The sequence below is a fragment of the Chiroxiphia lanceolata genome, chromosome 2 (assembly GCF_009829145.1).
Source record: "Chiroxiphia lanceolata isolate bChiLan1 chromosome 2, bChiLan1.pri, whole genome shotgun sequence".
In the NCBI taxonomy this organism is placed as follows: domain Eukaryota; kingdom Metazoa; phylum Chordata; class Aves; order Passeriformes; family Pipridae; genus Chiroxiphia; species Chiroxiphia lanceolata.
In genome coordinates this window covers 47,233,840-47,254,757 of record NC_045638.1, presented here as the reverse complement: position 1 = coordinate 47,254,757, position 20,918 = coordinate 47,233,840, and the positions used below count along the sequence as shown (strand labels likewise).

The 20,918-nt window shown below is 40.7% G+C and overlaps 2 protein-coding genes across 13 annotated transcripts in view; one reads left to right on the top strand and one right to left on the bottom strand.

Moving 5' to 3' along the window:
• Positions 1-20,507, bottom strand: part of LOC116782631 (dolichyl-phosphate beta-glucosyltransferase) — a 40,380-nt gene extending 19,873 nt beyond the window's left edge. Inside the window, exons 1-2 of one of the 3 annotated variants that reach the window (XM_032679449.1) lie at positions 20,503-20,507; positions 11,693-11,789 (exon numbers count right to left, since the gene is read on the bottom strand). In XM_032679449.1, coding sequence (XP_032535340.1) covers positions 11,693-11,710 — 18 coding nt within the window. In that variant the 5' untranslated portion in view covers positions 11,711-11,789; positions 20,503-20,507. Of the gene's footprint in view, positions 1-464; positions 607-11,692; positions 11,790-12,043; positions 12,256-20,502 lie in introns of those variants that run through there. The other 2 variants (XM_032679448.1, XM_032679450.1) reach the window with 2 other exon arrangements.
• LOC116782632 (exosome complex component RRP43-like) lies at positions 82-5,214 on the top strand. 10 transcript variants are annotated; one of them, XR_004355280.1, is made up of 5 exons: positions 317-460; positions 1,833-1,869; positions 2,287-2,327; positions 4,465-4,564; positions 4,992-5,214. XR_004355280.1 is itself a non-coding variant. In XM_032679452.1 (3 exons), the coding sequence occupies exons 1-3, from the start codon at positions 171-173 to the stop codon at positions 2,698-2,700; spliced, it is 270 nt and encodes an 89-aa protein (XP_032535343.1). In that variant the 5' UTR covers positions 88-170; the 3' UTR covers positions 2,701-4,331. The 10 variants fall into 10 exon arrangements, 1 of the variants encoding a protein (XP_032535343.1); XR_004355281.1 differs by lacking the exons at positions 317-460; positions 2,287-2,327 and adding an exon at positions 82-187; XR_004355282.1 differs by lacking the exon at positions 2,287-2,327 and having other exon boundaries at positions 318-460.
• Positions 20,508-20,918: the final 411 nt, after the last annotated feature.

Here is a 20,918-nt window from a genome sequence, read left to right as displayed (position 1 = left end):
CAGCGAGGCGGAAGCGGCCGCATCGCCGGGAGCCGCTGGCGCCCCCCCGCGGCCGAGCCCCGCCAGCGCCACCGCCCCGACCGCCGCCGCCAGAGCCGGTCCGCCCGCAGAGCCCGCCGGGCGGGCCCGCCGCCAGGGGGCGCCACATCCGGGGCGGCGGCGGTGCCGCCATGGCGGCCGCCTTCAAGTAAGTGCTGGGGCTGGCGGCTGCGGTCCTGCCCGTCCCGCTCCGGGGGTCCCGCTCGATCGCGGCAGCGCCGCCCGGGCCCCGCGGGGCCGCCGGGGCCCCCCGCGCCACAGCGCGCTCCCGCGGGGGGAGCGGACTCGGCGCGGCCACCGGGATGGGGTCGGTGCTGAGGAGGCTGCGGAGCCCCGACGTGTGCTGGGGGGTACTGAGCGGGCACGGGTTGTCCAGCCGGGATAAGGCTTGGCAAAGCGCGGAGCTCGGTGTGACCTGAACGTACCTAGTGTTACAGAATCGCAGAGTATCGCGAGTTGGATCCACAGGGATCACCAAGTCCTGGCCCTGCGCAGGACACCCAAGAGACACACCACGTGCCTGAGACCGTTGTCCAAACCTTCTTGGATTCTGTCAGGCTTGGTGCTGTGACAACTTCCGTGGGGAGCCTCTTCCAGCACCCAGCCACTAAAGGGTGAAGAACGTTTTCCTGATATCCACCTTAAACCTCCCCTGACACAGCTGATAGCATTACAAGGATGTTAAAACTGTAGAGAATTCAGTGGCTTCTCATTTGTAACTTCTCGTTTTAGAATAGTAAAATTAATTGGGTGAGAGGGGGTCTTCAGAGGTTGTTTTATTCCAGCCCCACTGCCGTGGGCAGGGACACCTTCCACTAGACCAGGTTGCTCAGAGCCCCATCCAACCTGGCCTTGAACACTTCCTGGGGTGAAGCATCCACAGCTTCTCTGGGCAACCTCTTCTAGTATTCTTGCTTCTGTGTTTATGTCTTAAATGCATGAAGCAGCGTTTAGCAAAGTGCTTTTACATGAATTGGAAGAGAGTAGGCCTTGCGTTGGGCTTCAGAAAACCAGTACAGGACCAACATATGTGGAGCCAGCAGGAGCTAAATAATGCTTGCCGTTATGTTTGATATCTCTGTATGTTAGTTTGCATTTGGAAAACCTGCTATTCCCATTTATCTTTGTTTTTTCGTCCAGAAGCACTATTTTAACAAAACTCTGAATGCTTTGTTTAGGTATTAACAACAGTTTTTTAAAAAAGGTGGGTTTTTTTTTTAGTTAATGATCCCTACTTGAAATACAAATACACGAACACTGTTAGTAGTATGTAATTAATAATGAGCGTTAATTATTTCTCACCTGAAACACTGCACGAAGCATATTTTGTAATTTTATATTATCTCAAAGATTCTAAGAAAAACTGTAGCATTTAAAATTGTTTTATACCATTTTGTCCATCTGAATGCGATCCTTGAACTAACAGATATTTCAGACACAGTTATAACATGCTTTCTGCATTTTTTGTAAACCATTCTACACCTTTCTGTCAGTAAACACTTATTTTGATTTATAACTAATATTATTGAGGTGAAAGCTAGTAGTTTTTGTTAGGTACATGTGCAGGCAGGTTCCTTGTAAGGAGGTGGAATTTTGGAACTGAATATAGGAAAACATCTTAGATCAGTTCAGAGTCTCCTCATCTTTCTGTAACCATATTGCTAAGCATCTTTGCCAGGCATCTTGATTCTCAAATTATTTGTTGTTGTGGGTTAGTGCTTGCTTATCTTTTTTTTGCTATCTCTTGCCTACTCAAGAGCTTGCATGTGAACTTCTCTTTCTATTTGTTTTAGAACTGTGGAACCATTGGAATATTACAAAAGGTTTTTGGTGAGTAAAACATGAGATCCCTGTATAAATTGCTTATAATGAATTTTTTCTTTCTTGTGGTTCTTCAGATCTAACACGATGCAGTATTGTTTCAATTTCTGACTTAAGGGTCATGTGTTGTACAGCCTCTGCCTGATGGTATTTGAACGTTACGTGGTTTTGGGGGTTGTTTTGCTTTACTTTACTGTAACATTAATTTTAAGAGCTCCACTAGGTGGGGATGGAGGAGGGGAATTGCCTATGAAACCTGAACAATACAGACAGATGGAAACTCTCATTTTAAGTTACCAACGAGTATTCATTCTTGGATGATATTCTGAATCTAGCCTGTAGTACTTACCTTTGAGACAATCAATCTATTGTTATATTTTCAAAATAAATTATAATAAAATTTAAAAATCAGGGATTTTTTTGCAGGCCTACAACCACAAACTACATATCGCTTGATGAAAAACCAGGTAGAGTTGTGAGCAAGTTTTCCCTAGCATTTTTGAGGCTGCATATTTCTGCTAAAAAGAAGAGAATATTGTTTTATATCAACTTCTATAGCATAAATATTACTGTATTATTTAATAAAACATGTTTTCTAATTTGAACTTTGTAATTTTTGGTTAGAAAGAGAACTGTCAACCTGATAGAAGGGAGTTAGGTGAATTCTGGGCAACCACTGTCAACATAGGCAAGTGCTTATTTGGAATAATAATAATGGGAGAAGTATTATTAATATCAGGTTATAATAGTGACCTTAATGACTTCCTAATTGGTTTTCTTGGTCCTTGCTTTGAAACAAGGAAGAGAAAGGATTTTTATTTACTGTTTCAGCAAGCATGAAAGAGAATGCATAGTACAGTAATATACTTTAACATTGTTTTCAGTCTTGATCCTGGGCTGATGTGCACAGTGTAATTACTCGGGTCTGCTCCTGTCTGGGTATGTGCAGCACAATTTAGGTGGCTGTGGAATCTTGTCTCTGTCTAAGGTGAGCAGTATCTGTTACAGATGCTGAAGGCAGCATCAAGGCATATGCTGACCGGCACAAAATTGATGCCCAAGCATCTTGGGAGAGACAGTGAGTCCTGGCTTCTGCTGTGTTCTGAGCTTGGTGGGCAGCTGCCTCGAGCAGAGGCAAAATGAGCCAGCAATGTGCCCTTGCTGCAAAGAAGCAAATGTTATCCTGGGCTGCATTAGGCACAGCATTGCCAGCAGGTCAAGGGAGGTGATCCTGCTCTCTGCTCAGCACTGGTGAGGCCACACATGGAGTATTGTGTCCAATGCCAGGCAGTGTATAGAAATACCTGAAGGGAGGGTGTGGGAAAGACAAAGCCAGCTTCTATTCATTAATAACCAGTGACAGAACATGAGTCAGTGGGCACAAGCTGAAACACAGGAGGTTCCCTCTGAACAAGATGAAACACTTTTTTACTGATGGAGTGATGGAGCGCTGGCACAGGTTGGCCAGAGAAGTTGTGAAGTTTCCTTCCTTGGAGATAATCAAAAGCCATCTGGGTACAGTTCTGGGCAACCAGCTCTAGGTGGTCCTCCTTGAGTAGGGGTGTTGAACCAGAAGAGCTTCAGCTGTCTGAGCCTCAGCCATTCTGTGTGATTAACTGTTTAATATAGAGATTCCATCCCACTCTGGATTTGAGACATTGCGTAGCCTCTGTTTAGTATAAAATGATGGAAAGTTAACACTTTGTGAAGGTAGATGTTAATTAATGCTCTTTGAATGAAAAATAGATTTTATTGAACAGTACTTTTCCTCTGCAGGTAAAATTGATACATTGACCTCTTCATGTGTCCCCGCATCACACAAAGAGCTGATGTGTCACAGTGCATGGGGTTAGACTTTAAAAAGCAGCATTTTTGAACAGGGTAGGTAAGGACTTATGTTTTTGTTACTATTGCTATTAAATGGCAATCTGAGGTTTTAAAATTCAGCTTTAAGTTCTAGGTTTTCTTGTTGAGCAAAGTTGGCTTATAGTTTAGATCCTATAGATTTCCCATTGATTTTGCTCTCTTTTTAACTTAAATGGTTCAAAAATAACGGTATTTAATCTCTCAAAGATATGCATTGTGATGTATAACAGTTTATACTGGATGTCAAACACCGCATAAATCCATTTTTTTAACTGTTCCCAGGCTGAGTGATATTAGAGTTCTCTGACAAGAAACTGAGAACTACTTTGGTGAACTATCCATTGGAAATGAGTTTTGCATTAAGGTGTCTGGTAGAGATTAGTGCAGCCTACACCCTATGCCAGTTTTTGTGTAACTACAAAATAAGTGACTGCATCCTTCAAATGGCAGTTTAGTGGCATTTTCCTGCAATACATGGATGTCACAAATCTAGGAAACTTCAGGCATAAAGCTGCATTTTCAGTAGACATAAACACTTGATTATGTGGAATCTCCCATATTTTTTGACTTTTTAATTTTTTTAAAATTGGTGCACTTTGGTAAGAAAACAGATGGGCACTAAATCCATCTACAAGTATTTTGTAAGACTGCAGTAAAAATTAATGTTATGTGTATTTTGCAATGATGGTAATGGAGCAATACGTACAAACATGTCTGCATGCGTTTTTCTTTCACAAGCACATTACTCATTACGTTATTGATCCAACTGCTGAAGATGATTTAGCAACTGGGACAGTAACCATTGTCTGATGAAGAAGGCAGACTCTGTTCTGTCCAGGTACTTACAAATTTATTACAAAGAAACCTATGGAGATGATAACGTTTAGGTCAAGAAAAGACTGTGTACCTCCTTTGTTTTGTAAGATTTGGGTGGCTTTGTAGTAACAGAGGATCTGCTCAAATACTCATTAAATTACTTGCTCTTGAAATTAGTTTTTAAGATGGTGGCATGACTGAAATTCAAAAAGAAGTCACAGCTTGACCTACATACAGCAGAGGACAGATTTTGAGCATGTTTCCTGTTACAGCTCTAGTTTGTTTCCATAATATTTGCCTGAGGCTGGAGCTGGGAAAGCTGCATGCTCCCTAGGTGAAAAGTGTTGGTCATAAAAATTACTGTGTTAATACTCTTATTTGGAAATCACATTTAGAAATACATAACTGAAGTATAAGTAGAAAATCAAATTGTTTCCTTTAATTTTTAGGTGGAAGTCCTCTTACAGAAGCCAAGCTTCAGGACTGTATCACCAGAGCAATTACAAGACACGAAGAAGTAAAGAAGCTGGTTGACAAAGTAATAAAAAGTACAGTGCCCAAGTGAACAAAAGGAGAGATCTTTTCAAAAATGGATTTGCAAAAATTGTATTTGTTACAGTGTTCACAAACCTTTTATACTAAATAAACAATTACCAATACTACCTTTACAAAGTTCTTTTTTTTCTAAAATGTTTTTCACCCTTATTCTATGTACAATGCTGTTGAGTGCTAAAAAATACAAAATAAAACATTCCTTTAAAAAATTAAGTGACTTTAGAAAACCAGATCCTAGCTGCTTTATGGATGAAATTTCTACGTTCTGTAGGGTTGGCTTCCAAAATCAGTTCATTTCTTTTTGTGTAATGTCAAAAGTTAATTTTCCCACCAGTAATAAAAAGCACTATTTTAACTTTAAGCTTTCTCGTTATTAATCTGAAAAAAATCCCCTTTGAATCAATTTTTTTTGGGGGGCGGCAAGTCTCATGATTTTGGAGGGGCCAGTGTGCCTCTTTACTTTTTGAGTGGCTGCCTGAATGCTGTTGATGGTGCAGGTGAGCTGCTTGTGCTGCTGCCGTTGCCATTTGATGCTGCAAGAATCGCAACTGCTGCCGTGAAGGAGAAGGGAGAGAAAAAGCTTGTTAGTGTTGACTATAGAGCTTTTACGTCAGGAAGAATGAGAGGAAGGGGGGGGGAGGGGGAAAGGTAGAAAAATAAGGAAGCACCAGGTTGACAAAAGAAACACACCATGTACTGGGGCAATGGGTACAGTCAAGCAGCACCAGTGGCACAGAAGCCTGCTGAGGGCACAGCTAACATTTTGTATGTGTATGTGCCCAGCTTTGTTTCTTTGCCCTTTCCCTCCATTGCAGTAACTGCAGTAACTCAGGAACTGCTGTGAATGTTTGGGTTACATAGCACATTTTTAACATATTACCTTCTCAGTGTATGCATCGTATATAATTTCTGTATATATTACAAAGAGGAGACTGTGAGCTGAAAAAATATTAAAATATTTGTATAAAGCATCTGGATGACAGAATGGTAAAAGGAATGCTTTGCAGAGTTGTTGCCTCCATGTACTGACTGTAGCAGTGCTACACTTGAATTTGCAGGTGCTTAAATTCATGTCATTTTAAAATCTATTGGCACCTGGCAGAGCTGATTTAGATATGTGCCACAAGCACCCCTTGAATGTTTGCAAATCAGGAAGGTGGGCAGCTTAAAGGAACAAAAATCAATTCAGTGCTCCAAGTTGAGAGAACCACAGATTATAAATCTTGCATGATAGTTTACCAAATTCATGTTTGTTTGTAAGCTGTAAGACCATAGTGAGATCAGTCAAGGAAGTCAAAAGGGCAAGATTTTCGATTTTGGAGCCAGGAATTGTATTTTTAGTTTGTTGTTTTGTTTTGTAGGGTTGGGTTTTTTCGGTTTTTTGTGTTGGGGGTTTTTTTTTGTGTGTGTGTGTGGTTGTTTGTTTGGTTTGGTTTTGGTTTTTTTGTTGGTTTTTTTTTGGTTGGTTGGTTGGTTGGTTTGGTTTTTTTTTGTTTGTTTGTTTAGGTTTTGTTTTTTTTGGTTTTTTTCTTTTGTGTTTTTGTTTTGGTTTTGTTTTTTGTTTTTTTTTTAAACACAGAGTGAAGTTGCTGGATTACTTGTAGCTGTTGCTGCTGCAAGGCTGGTTGTTGCTGTTGCAGGGCAGAAGAGAGCTGGAGTCTCTGCTGAGGAAGGCTTTGCCCAGGTCTGTTCACGGCAGAGCCAAGCTGAGACAACACGGAGGAAGGAGAATGGGAAAGCAGGAAGGTCAAAGAAGTCAGGTTCAGTTTGTCAGGGTTGGGGAAGGAAGACATAGGAATACAGTGTAACAGGAAAGAGGGATCAATAGAATTAGTTTCAAACTGGAAGCAGTGCAGAATAAGGTATACATGATGTACATACTCAGTTAGTTAGAACATAATTAGATAATGAAGTGTTTGTGGAGACACAAAGCATCTCACACTGGATGTTAAGCACAGAGTTAAAGCAATATTCCTCAATGAAGTCTGGCATGGAAGTTGCCTGCATTTTCTTTTTGTATTAAGTGGAGCTTATTTTCATGTGATACAATCAATTGACTGCACTTAACTGCCAAACAAAACAGAGAAGTGCATGCGTTAAAAGTCCAGTATTTCTCATGTAATTCACATGCTGATAATCAGCAAATTCTTCTGATCTAACATATGACTTCTTTAAGACCAAACTTCATTTCAGTGTGAATTTATCCATATACACACTTAACTACAAAAGGAGGCTCAGCAAGCACATACCTGTGGCTTGAGGTTGCATAAAATTCCCTACTCCAGTCAGGTTAATTACAGCAGCTTGTTGGGCAGATAATGCCTGATCTTGATTGGATGGACCTTGGTCAGACCCCTAGCAAAAATGAAAAGCTTGATCCTTATTACCAAACTTTGGTATCAAGCCAGTGTGAAGGCAAACTTTTGAAGTGCCATTTAAAAACATTTAATGTTATGTCGTCCAGTGTGTGTAGATACAGGCTATAATGCAATCACTACAAGTAGAACTTTGTTTTGGCAGAAATGGTACTGCACCTGTTACCCTGCAGAAGTCCCATGTAGTTGTCAACTTCCCTGCGTTGTAGCAGAGACTACACTTTATGGCTGTGATATTATGACTATCTCCTGTCCCACTCCCAGCCCCAGAGTGTTCAGGTGACTCTGAAACCATCCATGTGCAAAGGTCCTAATCAATCAAAGTGTGCAAAACCCAATGTTTTACTTTCCCATGTTCATATTGTGCCACACACTCCTTAATTTCATAAAAAATACAAACCCTGCTTTTAAAATTATATTTTCAGAACAGAGCAGTTCTCAAGTAATCACTCAAATGGAGTAAGTGGAGACTGACAGTATCTCCTGAAGTCAAAGGGTGTTGAATTGTACTGTTCTCTAATAAACTTGTGAGATAGATCTGTCCATTCCAGACCATTCTTTTGAAATTCTCTCTTTCCATATAAAGAAAAGCATCTCAAGAGTACACTATATACAATCCTCAGCAAGCATTCTACTTCGTTACCTCTAAAAACAGATTTAGGGTTACCAGGTAGTCATGGGCCATCCTCTTACCTTGTTTTTATTTCCAACTGAACTAAGATGATGCTATTAAATTACACAGTTTAGTCCACAAAAGTCATAATAATAGTTTTTCCTGCAGTTTTAGCCTTAGGTAACTAGTACAGTAGGAAGAGTTTATTCTTGTTTTAACAAAGAAATTAAGTGAAAAAAAAATGTATTTTCTGAACTTGCCTGTTTAGACAGCAGTGAAAAGCTTCTCAGCATTTGCCACTTACATTCTTCTGTATATAAATCATAGAGTTTTTGAAACACAGATTTTCTGCAATTAAAAAAGCTTAATTTGTAACCAAAATTAAATCAAGAAATGCTATTTAAAAACTGAATACTGAAACTCTTAGTACCTTCCACTGGATAAATATTTTCTTTTGGGAGGTCTCTGATGGGCACTTTCAGTGATATACTACAAGAGAAAAGTAAACCAAAAAAATAACATATGTTACAAAGAAATTTATTTCTATTTACCACACAACTTTTATCATTACCAGACAGTGTTCCATGAATACAGAAAATAATTAAAAGCTATGATACATGACTGTTTCAAAAGAGTACTGAACACGATCTGGTTTATGTTAAAGTCATCAACAAGAACATAGCTCAGTTTAGTTGTCAAAAGAAGCATTTCATGGCTATGGCACTAGTTGCACACAAAGGCTTGATTCTGCATTTGTTTTTTTAATTACAGTAGTAATTAACACTACTGTATGTAGCTAATGTTTCTGAAGTTAATGTAGTTAACACACTGACAATTAATATGGTGAACATGCTAAGATACGACCAAATTTATGCATGTTGGCTTGACAACATCTACAGTCAAGTACTCCTCATCAAAACTAATTTCAGGAAGTTTAGTTTTCCCCTTGTCTTTTGCATTTACATTTGTTTTCTCTATAGAGCTGTGCATTATAAAAACAATTCATGTACATTAAATATTCAAATTAAAAAAGAATAAGAGAGATATCATCCCACATTAAATATGATTTATATTTTAATAAGGTTTTTCCTAATCTCTATTGTTTGTCAGAAGTATTTTGATTAACAGCTTAGTTCAGAATGTCAGGGAAGAGAGGTTCTCCCACAGAAACATGTATTTCCCATAACAGGGTTCAAGGTAACCGTTGTACCATATAGCAGCATGAAAGAACATGAATGTGAAGGCACTTGCCTCTTTGTTCTAACTGGGCTATCCTTAAACAGGATTTTACCATATATTTCTGCCAGCTGTCTCTGTAGAGCTCTGCCTATTTCACAGCACACAGATATGCTGGTTTAAAAGGGGAAAACTGAAGTCCTGCATAGTCTATCACCATTGCACTTGATGATGTTCACAGTAGAATGGGTGAGAGATAAATACATGACATCAGTTTTGATGAGAATTTTGTAAACTCAGTGTTACATGTATGGGTGATTATTTATACACATACATATAATTAAATAACATGCTTTTACACTGCCTTTCAGAAGACATAAAAAAATAACTGTTGTATTTTTATAACTGTGAGACCAATATATTATGTACAAGCAAGTAATTTAGCTTCTTCTTACCTCAGCACGATCCAATGCCAGTTCCAAAGCTTGTTGCTGCAAGAATCACAAAGGGGTTTTTAGAAATTAAATGACTTGTTTAAACATCCTCATACATAAAAACACTATGAAAGCTCTACTACTGTTATGGACTTATAATTAGAAGATGGGCTCAAACATTCTTTGGCACATACTAAAATTAGCAGCTGAAACTTCACGTAACTGTACCACAAGGTTTGGCTAAATTATGTAGCCTTAGAACAATGAAAGGCAACTGGAATTAAAAATAGGAATAGAAATTACATCTAATAAAAGCAGTAACAAATATTAACCAAAACAGTTAGCGATAACAAGTAGAAAACCTGTTCTCCTTTGTTAAGCTGGTCACTAATTCAACAGAAAGTTTAGGCCAAAGTGTCCCTGAACAGCTGTCCAGGAAGAAAACATTTTAACTTCTAGATACTGGTGCCCAAGTATTAATACACAAAATAGAAACGAAGATCTTGTGCTCAGAATGCTACTTCTGCACACAATACAATTTGAGAAGAGTTTCTTATGACATACTGTTAGTTGGCTAAGAAACAAAACCAGTTTCCACTCCAGATTTCCTTCACGGCAGGCTAAAAAGTCTGGCCAACTCTACCAAAACAGCAAAATCTGCAAGAGCTGCTCTATATCCCATTGCACAGTATACTAAATAACATTTACTTTAATGAATTTAGCTCCTCTGGAATGTCTTTCACTTCAGTATACCTGCAGCCAATATTTCTGTATTTCAAGAAGAGCAAAAAGAATAATGAGTTCTTAGACTAAAATTTAACAAGTATTTTAAACTGGAATAAACAAAAAAAGAGAGAAAGTCTTCCCTGGCTCCTAACTTTCTTCCTCCAGCACTCACTTTAGCTCTGTTGCCTCCTTTGTGCAGGAATAATGCCCAGCTGCTAAATGCACCAGACAATGACATTGATTCGGGGCAGGGAGGAGAGAGAAGACAACACTAAGAACAAAAGTCTTGCAGGAGAATGCTTGGGACTTGATTCAGCTCCAAGGAAGTCCGGAGAAACAATGCATTAACTTCAGGGGCAGGTGGATAAAGCCCCTAGGAATGTATTGTAACAACCTCTAATATTCAGTAAACCTTAGAAACATTTGTAATAGATACCTCTTCCCACATAGACATTTGTGTTATTTCCTCAGTTTAAACCATCCCTATCAGCTGTTCATGAAAGCAAATACCTTTACTTGAATATCAAGGAACAGAAGGCACATGAGCCACATTCACTTCAAGGTAGCATCAGTTATTTCATTGATAGTGAATATTTCGTATTTCATTATAATAGAATTCAAGGAAGAAAAACATTACACAACAACAAAGTAACAATAAAGAAATATACAATAAAACCACTCAGGCTTTTCACCATTAATCTACAACATACCTAACACAAAATTTCTTACCTTTTCCTGAAAAAAACACCTACTTTAAGTGCTATTGCTTGTTAGAATCCACCACTACAAAACATGTAAATTTTCAAGTGTCTAGGTGTTTTTATGAAAATGTCTAACACTCATGCTTTCTATTTAAGTCTAGTGTATAACTACATGATTTCAGATGTTCAATTCACTGACTGCTTAACATTAGGTAACAATCCAAATTAATATTAGCATCAGTCAACAGAATACTACGTGGAAGCAGGATTTATAAGCACCCAACTGTCTACCATCCGTTGTGACTGAAATCTCACCATTAGCTTTATATAACAATTCCTATGATGCACTGGCTAGTGACTTAAGTGTTTAGAAGCATTCACAGGCTATGAAGGAACACATCCCTGAAAAAAGAAATGTCAGACCTCAGAAGTGACGTACAAAATAATTTTTGTAAAGAAAATGTGAAACGCTTTTCAATGTGAAATGTAATGGTATTCTCCACAGCAGCCAGACAGCTAGCAGGCTGGAGCAAAAGAATCTAAAAATATATTATCCGAATCATAACTTACCATTATAGTTGAAGCCATGTGACCAAATGCAAAAGAAGTACTCAGGGAGTTTGGTGCAGCAGGCAAAGAATCATATTTTATGGTCACACTTGGGATACTGAAAAAAAAAATCAAGAAGAAAAAGTATCACTAAGAAACTAAATGGGTATTTTATTCAAATGCAACATTTTTGGCAGCTAATTGTACTTAAAACTCATTTGCATAGTATCCTTTCCTCCAAAAGTAGAAACAAAAAAGTTCCATTCACTACTAGTGCAGAGGTTCTCATTCTAATGACTACTACTCCTCTTCATAATCATTTTACATCAGTTTTATTAAATAGTAAAGTAATAAGCATATAAGTGATCTTACATAGCCAAGTACTCTTCTCTGTTGCAGCAGCGTGCCGAGACATCCCAAATATCACATCCTCAGACGCACAGGCTAAAACATTTAATGACAATCAGTCAGAGCGTTTAGCACACCCCATCAGTTCTTCTGTTTTGCTTTCGAGCAGGTGTTATTCCCAGCCAACAACTCCACGAGCGGTGTCTTCCAGCACTGTTCTGCGATGTTAGTTTAACACTGACTCACAGCAAGCGTCTGCCGGGGCGGAGAATGACGGAGGGTAGCGGCCGGCCAGGAAGGGCCGGGCCGGCACAAGCCGAGGGCGCAGGACAGGGCCCCGTCCTGACCCCTCCCACCGCCCCCTGCCCGGCGCGGTCGGGGGAGCGCCATGCCCGGGGGAGCCCCGCTACCTGTGGGCCTGTCCCGGGGAGCCCCCGACACACGGCCCCACTGCCCACCCAACCATCCACCCCGCCGCTTCCCAGCTGCTCCGGAAGGGGCGGGAGCGGCGCCATGGAGACCGGGCGGGCAGGGCGGTGGACGGGGAGAGGTTGGCGGCGTTGTTTGGTGAGGCGGGAGTGTGGAGGGTTCAGTGGTTAAAAAAAGAGCCAGGAGAGTTCTTCGAGGCGAAGATTTAATGCCGTTGTGAACGTCAGGATAGGTCTCCATGTCTCTCAAGGGTGCTGTAAAGATATTTGAAGTTTTTTGGTGTGTGACTCCCAGCCAGCAGCACGTTGTGAAAATTGATTTGAGAGCAGAGAGGACTCAGAGTATCCTGAACTGGAAGGAACCCACTGGGATCATCAAGTCAAGTTCCTGGCCCTGCACAGGACAACCCCAGAAATCACACCATGTGTCTGAGAACGTTGTCCAGACACTTACTGAACTCTGTCAGGCTTGGTGTCTTGACCATTTCCCTGGGGAGCCTGTTCCAGTGCCTGACCACCCTGTGGGTGAAGAACCTTACCATAAAATCCAACCTAAACCTCCTAAGACACAGCTTCATGCCATTTCTTTGGGTCCTGCCACTAGTCACCTGAGAGAAGTTCCTTCATTTCCCCTTGAGAGGAACTTATAGACTGCAATGTGGTCTCCCCTAAGTCTCCTCCAGGCTGAACAGACCAAGTGACCTCAGCTGCTCCTCATGCAGCTTCCCCTCAAGGCCCTTTACCATCTTCTTGTTCCTCCTTTAGATGCTCTCTAAAAGCTTAATGTCTTTAAGCTTTTAGAAGCTAAAAAAAAATACAGCCTCAAGCCTAATTTTTTTTGTTTAGTTCAGTGTTCAGAAACAGAAACCAAACGTTTACATGATTTCAACATGAAATATCATTTCCCTTTTGCATTTTCATAGAAGTTTCTTAGACAGAACTACTGCTTGAAGTGGAGAGCAGTGTATGTGTTAATGTACCCACCTCGGATGGAAGGAAACCCAGATGTGAAGGAAAATGTTTCTACTTCAGAGACAAGGCATGTTTCACACCAGTTGGATAAATTTTGTGTAGGCTATCACTCAGACTTTGCAGGAGTGGTGCTGAATCAGGTGCAGCTGCCATGAGCTCCTGACAAAATCACTTTTCCTTACTCTCTTCATAGCCTTTCTTTTAAATCCTTAATGTGCCATCCATCCTTTGTTTCTCCCTAAGGAAATGAGGCAGTTTAAAAATAAGGGTACTCTTTTTTTTCCTAATATATGGAGGTCTTCTAAAGAATTTATTGTCAGTCCCCCCTTACAAAATTATGCTTATTTGTTGCCAAGACAATGTTTGTTATGGAAGCAGATGCAGATATGTGTTTTTATAGTTGTGAAGCTGGAGAGAGTATCAAGAACACTCATGACGCAATAGTCAAAACAGTAAAAACAGGAGAACAATTTTTCCCCTAGGTAATAGTGGGTGAAACGAACCATGGATAAGTACACTTCTTACAAATAACTTGCAATGATACAAATATTGTCAGATGGGGTAAGATAATACATTTTATGGCCTAAATTACAATTATGTTAGTCCAAGTACTCCTTATCCTCTAAAAATATTCCATAGGCTGGGCATCACATAAGAAATAACTGCTGAGAGCAGAAGTTTAAGTACTAAGAACTTTAATACTTTTCTTTTTTTTCTTTTTTTTTTAATCCAGACTTTCTTGTGTCAGTTGTTAGCTATAATGAGCTCAGGCTGCGAGTTATTGAAGATATAATTTTAAAAATATCTTTTGCAAAATATCTAGTGGATATGCAATATGTTGCCAGAAGACATGGGAGTTTGAAACAGAAGGGCGAGGCACAGCTGCCAGTCTGGAGTATTTCCTGATGAGCTGATAGTGGCGTATGCTTTAGCAGCTGATCTTTTGGCCACAGTGGCATGCTTTTTTTTAAATTGTGTTTTAGATCATAGATCACTCCTCTTTCACAGTTTTGCTATGATGTGCAATAGAATTTCAAGAGAATAATGTACCAAAGAAGAACAACTGCTGCAAAAAATGTTAGGATTACATTGAAAGAAAATACATCTCATGATGACATCTGTTCTCATATCATCATACTAAAGTGTTTTGTTGTCAATATTAATATTAAGTTAATACAGAATTAATGATGTGTTAAGTAAATGTTAAAGAGGTATAAGGTTTTGGATATTTTTCAGAATTAAGTTTAACACCTAATCTTTGATTGTTTCTCTACCACAATTGCACAGACAGAACTTGTAGATTTTTTACTTATGTGGATATATTTCTTTCTCAAAGGTTAGGTTTAAGATACAGCTATATAAAGAATAAAATTGTATCCGTTACTAAATGAAAACAATATTTTTAAAAAGTCTTATAAAATACCAGGGTTAATGCATTCATTGAATAAATCATATGTGTTTTCTTCTTCAAAATAGCAGTGCATCTAATCACAGATCTTATCACAGACTAATAAATAGTATATTTAGAGGCTATAGGAATTTCAGTAAATAATTCAAAAATGCCACAGTTATCCTAGAGGATGGCAATTAAACAGGTTGGTTTCTTTGTTTGTTTTCTTTCTGAGTTATCCATTTTAAAATCCTCTATAAGCTTATATAAAAACTTCACACCTAAAGGTCAGGAATTTAAAAAAAATCTTATATAGAATAAACATGCTAGAGAGAATTTATAGAAAAATATTTTCATCTGATTTCTTCAAACTCTAGTTTTCTAAGAGCTGCAAGGAAAAGCTCATAAAAAACCCCAGTAAGTTTTCAAAAGAGAGTTAAACAGCTACTGCAACAGTCAAATGTTGCCTGACAATGAAAAGTATTATGAAGAAAAACTAAAACCAGCAGTAGAACTAACAAGGATTCATAGGGATTTTTGCATAAATGAAAGTTTTTCAGAGATTTTCCTTTAAGCAAAATCACTGAATCACAGAATTGTTGAGGTTGGGAGACACCTCTGGAGAACATCTGGTCCAGCAGCCCTGCACAAGTAGGGTGCTTAGATCTGGGTTCCTCAGGACCGTGTCCAGACAGCTTCTGAGTATCTCCAAAGACAGAGACTCCACAACCTCTCTGGGTAACGTGTACTAATGTTCAGTCACCCACAGAATAAAAAAGTTTTTCCTCCTGTGTTTCAGTTTGTGCCCACTGCCTATTTATAAATAATGAATAAAGCACTATGGACATGATTTGTCTATGTATCTTCTTATTTAGAAGATATTCAGGCATGGAGGGTACTGGAGAATGTCAGGAGACACGCTATGAAGAGCATGATTACGTTGTTCCAAGTTGTCATCGTGAAGATTTGTGATGAAGTGGAAGGAGTTAATTGATACCGAAACCACTGAATTAAATGAAAAAGAATAATTTCCTGTTGTCAATTTTCCAGTGAGCAAAATTTTGTTTGTAGAACAGAGAAGTAAATATTACCTTATTGTTTTAGATTATAAATCTTAGAATCTGAAAATTTTACTTGGTATAGATTTTGACGGATGGGAAATAGTGGTATACTCTTTAGCTATATGACACACATGGATAGAGCCCTTCCCAAATCTTCGTTTGCGAAGCCTATCCATGATGATGATATGACACACATGTAAAGATGTATTCCCATCTTTAAAAATACTCTTCTTGGCTAATTGTAGAGGCAGACAGGGTAGAGCCCTTCCCAGATCTTCGTTTGCGAAGCCTAGCCATGAATGTAGAGGCAGAGGACACATTTTGCTACCACCGAGGTTTTTTGATTGTTTTGGGGTTTTTTTTAATTATTATTTCTTTATATTATAAAAATAACCTTGAGTATACTTGTAATTCTTTTTAAATAAAATTAATTACAGTGTTATATGTTGTCCAATTAACCACCAAGTGGAGCTCTAACCTAGAAAAAAAATGAATCATTTTATAACCAGTGCAGATACCAGCAATGTTTTTTCATAAAACAAGATAAATTAAAAAAAAAGGAAGAAAAAAAAGGTCAGCTGCACCCTGTGCCAATTACATCTGTACCAATTCATGTCTTTGAGATCTGTTTTGTCTGTAATTCACAGTTCCAGTCACGTGCTGTAAAAATAAAGCTCATTGCAGGCAAAGCAAAACAGTGATTCGAATTAAAATGAAATTATGCTGCAATAGACTGAAGATTTTACTTCAAAGAAATTACAGTTAATGAAAATGATGCTCAATCCCTCATGTTCTGTGTTCAAGGATCCAAGTTCCAGATAAAAGAAACTGACTTATAAATTGTTCAGTGATTAAAAGACCTGAATAAACCCTTAATAATACACATTTAATTGCCCTGCTTAGGTTGACAGAGAATTCTATTTACATTTGAAAGTTGAATGACCTATTTAGAAGACCGTTTAATGTTTAAATAAATGAGGCCAAATAGTAATGATTGACATTTACAAAAAAAAAATATTATGTGTCAATTAGTTGGTTGACTGTCTTTATAATATAGTGTTGTGATTATTTAAAATCGTATTTGGAATGGAATTACAGTCTTAATGTAATACAGTAGATTGCATTTGAATTGCTGTTGTGTTTTAGATTCTTTGTATGCTCTTTTTCTACTTTTCCAGAAAAGTTGTGCTTACTTATCTGATTTCTTTTAGTTTATATTCTGTTTGTTGTATTCTTTCTGCTAGTTATATTCTTTTAGTTCTATTCTGTTGCACTTGTTATACACAAGTGAGAATAGGACTTAGGAGAGCTTTGGAATTCCAAGGTCAGTTTGTGCACCTTCTGACAACATGTGTGTACATTCACTCCTATCTCTTCCTCTCACCCTCTGCTAACATACTGACTCACTCTCTGAAGGCAATCCTGAACTCATATCTCACAGAAAGCCATGATTCTACAGGTATCCCAGCACGGGCAGGTGGGAGACTGTGACTGAGGACGTTGAACAGAACAAACCTGTGTTGCAGGGTGTGTGCATGCTGCACAGGTACATATGGATAGACATGTGTGTGATTCTCAGTGACCATTCACCCAGACTTCTCTGCAAACAGCATGGGAGGCAGGCATCAAGGAGGCTGTAAGTCCATGCCAGATACTGGTGTGACCAGAGCGTCTGCAAATCACCTGTTGAAGGGACCAGAAGATCCAAGTAATGTGGAGCTTGGGGATCAACTGAGAGACCCATCTGCATGTGCTGTCTGTGTGTAAAGCAGCCAGAGCTGAGAGGATCCAAGGGCCAGCTGCTGAATGGATTGAATGTCTAAGTATGGGTGTGTGTTCAAGAATGTCTAAATGGTTTGTAATGAAACACATGACAACCTACAGGGTTCAAGGAGGAATGCAGGTCTGAGTTTATTCAAAATGGCTCTCCCATTTCTAGGGGGGAGGGGGAAGGTTCTGGAATTAGGGGCGAAGACTTTCCAAATAAAGCAAGAGAAGGCGGGTGCAAGCCATAAAAGGGAGAGCGTGGGAGGAGCTTTGCCACAGCTCGTGGGTTGGGAAAAGGAAAGGGCACTGCAATGAAGGACTCGGGCACAGTCGAGGTCGGTGAAGCAATGCCAATTTATTGAGGGAAAGCTCGGGCTTATATAGGGTAACTTGGGGGTTGGACTCAGGCGAGGGGAGGAGAGAAGGATTGACAGGTAAGAAGCAACTGGGATTGGTCGGTATAATGAGGTAGGGTGGAGACTTTGGGTAACCGGGGGAAAGGGCCAATGGGAGCTACCTCTGCACTGCGGCAAACTGCAACCAATCACAGGCAGAGGAGCGGGAAAGCAGGGGAGTAAACAACTTTAGGCGGGAAAACTCTGAGGGGAGGAGGGAGACAACATGGAGGATTTGAATTTAAAACAACAACTGGGGGTACAAACACACAGATAACTACATAACAATAAACTGGGGGAAACTGCAGCTAACTGGGGATAACACAAGAAAGTAGTCCAGTCCAGGGGCAGCCTCTGAGGGCTGCAAATGTCCATTTCTGAGTAGCCTTTTCAGGCCAAAGCGTCCATCCGGGGGTAAACAGTCTTTTAAGATTCATAGACTCTCCTCCACGCCTGGAACCGTTCCCATTCCTCTCGAAGTTGGTGGTTTTCATCCCCAACATCTCCCCCTTCTTTGTTTTTTGAGGCCGCGGCGACGTTGGCACTTATAGTTGAGACCAGGGACTTGCGAATACAAACGATAAGACAGGGTAAACAGACACACAACAGAAAAACAACGGAAAGGGCAAGGATGCACATTATTATAATTTTTTTAGACCAATTGGGCAGTGACGGTATGTTAAGCCAATCGAAAAAGTCTCCTAAGTCTCCTTCTTTGTCCTTGTGAATGTCTCGGATCAGGCTCTTTAGCTGGCTGATGCTCTCGTGAATCGATTGAGCATGGTCCGAGAAATTCATGCAACACATCCCCTCAAACTCCTGGCACCCGTGTCCGTGTGCCAGAAGCAAGAAGTCGATGGCCGCTCAGTTTTGAAGACTTACCTCTTTCAATTTCTGGGTGTCTTCTAAAAGGCCCTCTATCGCCTGGGTGGTGGCATTCGCCTCCTTGGTCAGCCAGCAGCAAGGTGCGTCAAAAGTGACAGAGCGTGTGCGGTTCCAATTCCAGGGATAGGGAAGGACGCCCAGAAGTTTTTCATCCGCGACCAGATGTGGATGCTGGAGTCGCAGTCCGCCGGGAAGGGTAGAGGAGGTGGCATCGTCACAACTCCAGCACCCGCATGTGGTATGGCGTACACAATTGGAGACTGATTTTGAATTTGTTTGACTTTAGGAGGGGTGGTCTGAGGCTTGGGTGGCTGAGGTTTGGGCTCCGGAGGGAGCCTCCACCCATCCACCTGCCTCTGAACATTTGGAAACCACCCCTGGCGCCGAATTCGGTTTCTCAGTTTTGGAACAGCCAATTCATTTTCGTCTTTGAGGGACCTTTTAATTTGGATTCTCGGAAGGATTGCCAAATCCGTCATCTGAAACTTCGCCGGGTTGTAAAGGGCCAACTTCCCTACTGTGCAGGGACCCCCTTCCGGGTAGGCCCGAATACCAGGCCATGCCCGATCTCCACACAGCAGGAAGTACCCCTTGGGCAGACGCATGTTCCGAGGAACATGCTCCGTGGGGATGGTGGTAACAACAGACCCATTACACCACGGCGAAGCGGTCCCTTGATACAGGGGTTTAGAGGGGGTAACGTTAAAGGGAGTAAATAAAATGGGTTGGGTATACCGGTGAAACATAATACAAGCAAGGTTAGGGAGAGAACCTAACAAATCAATTTCTTGAAAGGGGATATCAATAAAAGAAAGTGCCGCGATCGCCTGGGCTAGATTGGGGGAGTTGAGGGGCATCGCCCCACGAGCTCTTGTTTGGGAGACGAATGCGCCCCAGTCCCCTGGTGTTATGGGGACTCCCACTAGGCATGTCCTGAATGGACTACCCGCGCTAGCCAAGGACAGACACAGGGTGTCTGTGCCCGTTGCCTTGGCCAGCGTTACCCACAGATTTTCTTTGGGCTGGTCCATCCAGGGCCTCAGTGGGATGGGCGCGGCGAGAGGAACGGTCTCGGCAAGGATGACGATGGCGGCGCAGAGGAGGATGGTCGTCGGTCTCATGATTTCGTTTCTCTTGATTCCTGTCCTTGTGCGACTTTAACTCTTCTAGCTGGGACCCACTTTGGTCCTTCTGGACCTGCAATACAAGCGTAGCCCTTCCCCCAGGTGATCAAGGGGAAAGGGCCTGTCCATTTTTCTGTGAGTGGGTCCCGATACATGATTTTCGCTTTCAGTGATGACGCTTCTGGTGAATTCAGATCAATCATAAAGTGTTTTTGTGCTGGACTTCTGTTTACGTGAGTGTTATATTCCTCCAGCAGGTTCAAAAAATTTAAAACATACATGACTTTGTCCAATCGTTCTTGGGGAGTCAGGCCCATACTCCCCCTTTTTTGTTTTCTGAGCAAATTCTTAATATTTTGGTGGGCACGCTCTACTATGCCCTGTCCTGTGGGATTGTGAGGGATCCCGGTGGTATGGTGCACCCCCCATTCTTCAAAGAACTTTTTCGTGTCTGCAGACACATAGGATGGTCCGTTGTCAGTTTTCACCTGCTTCGGGACTCCCATCCTTGCGAATGCAGACAGGAAATGCCTTTTGACATCACGACTCTTTTCACCAGGATGCGCGGTGGCCACAATCATTTTTGAAAAGGTATCAATTGAAACATGAACAAATTTCAGCTTCCCGAATTCTGAAATGTGTGTCACATCTGACTGCCAAATTTCTAGCGCCGCCAGACCTCTGGGGTTAGTACCCTCAGGGGTAAGCGGCGTGAAATTCTGGCAATCAGGACACGTTTTTAGAATTTCTTTGGCTTGAGAAATTTTTAGACCGAATTGTTTGTGTAGCGATCGCGCATTCTGATGAAAAAACTCGTGGGATAGTCTTGCTTGTTGGTACAAATTTGGGGTGACTACCATACCTGCCAAATGGTCGG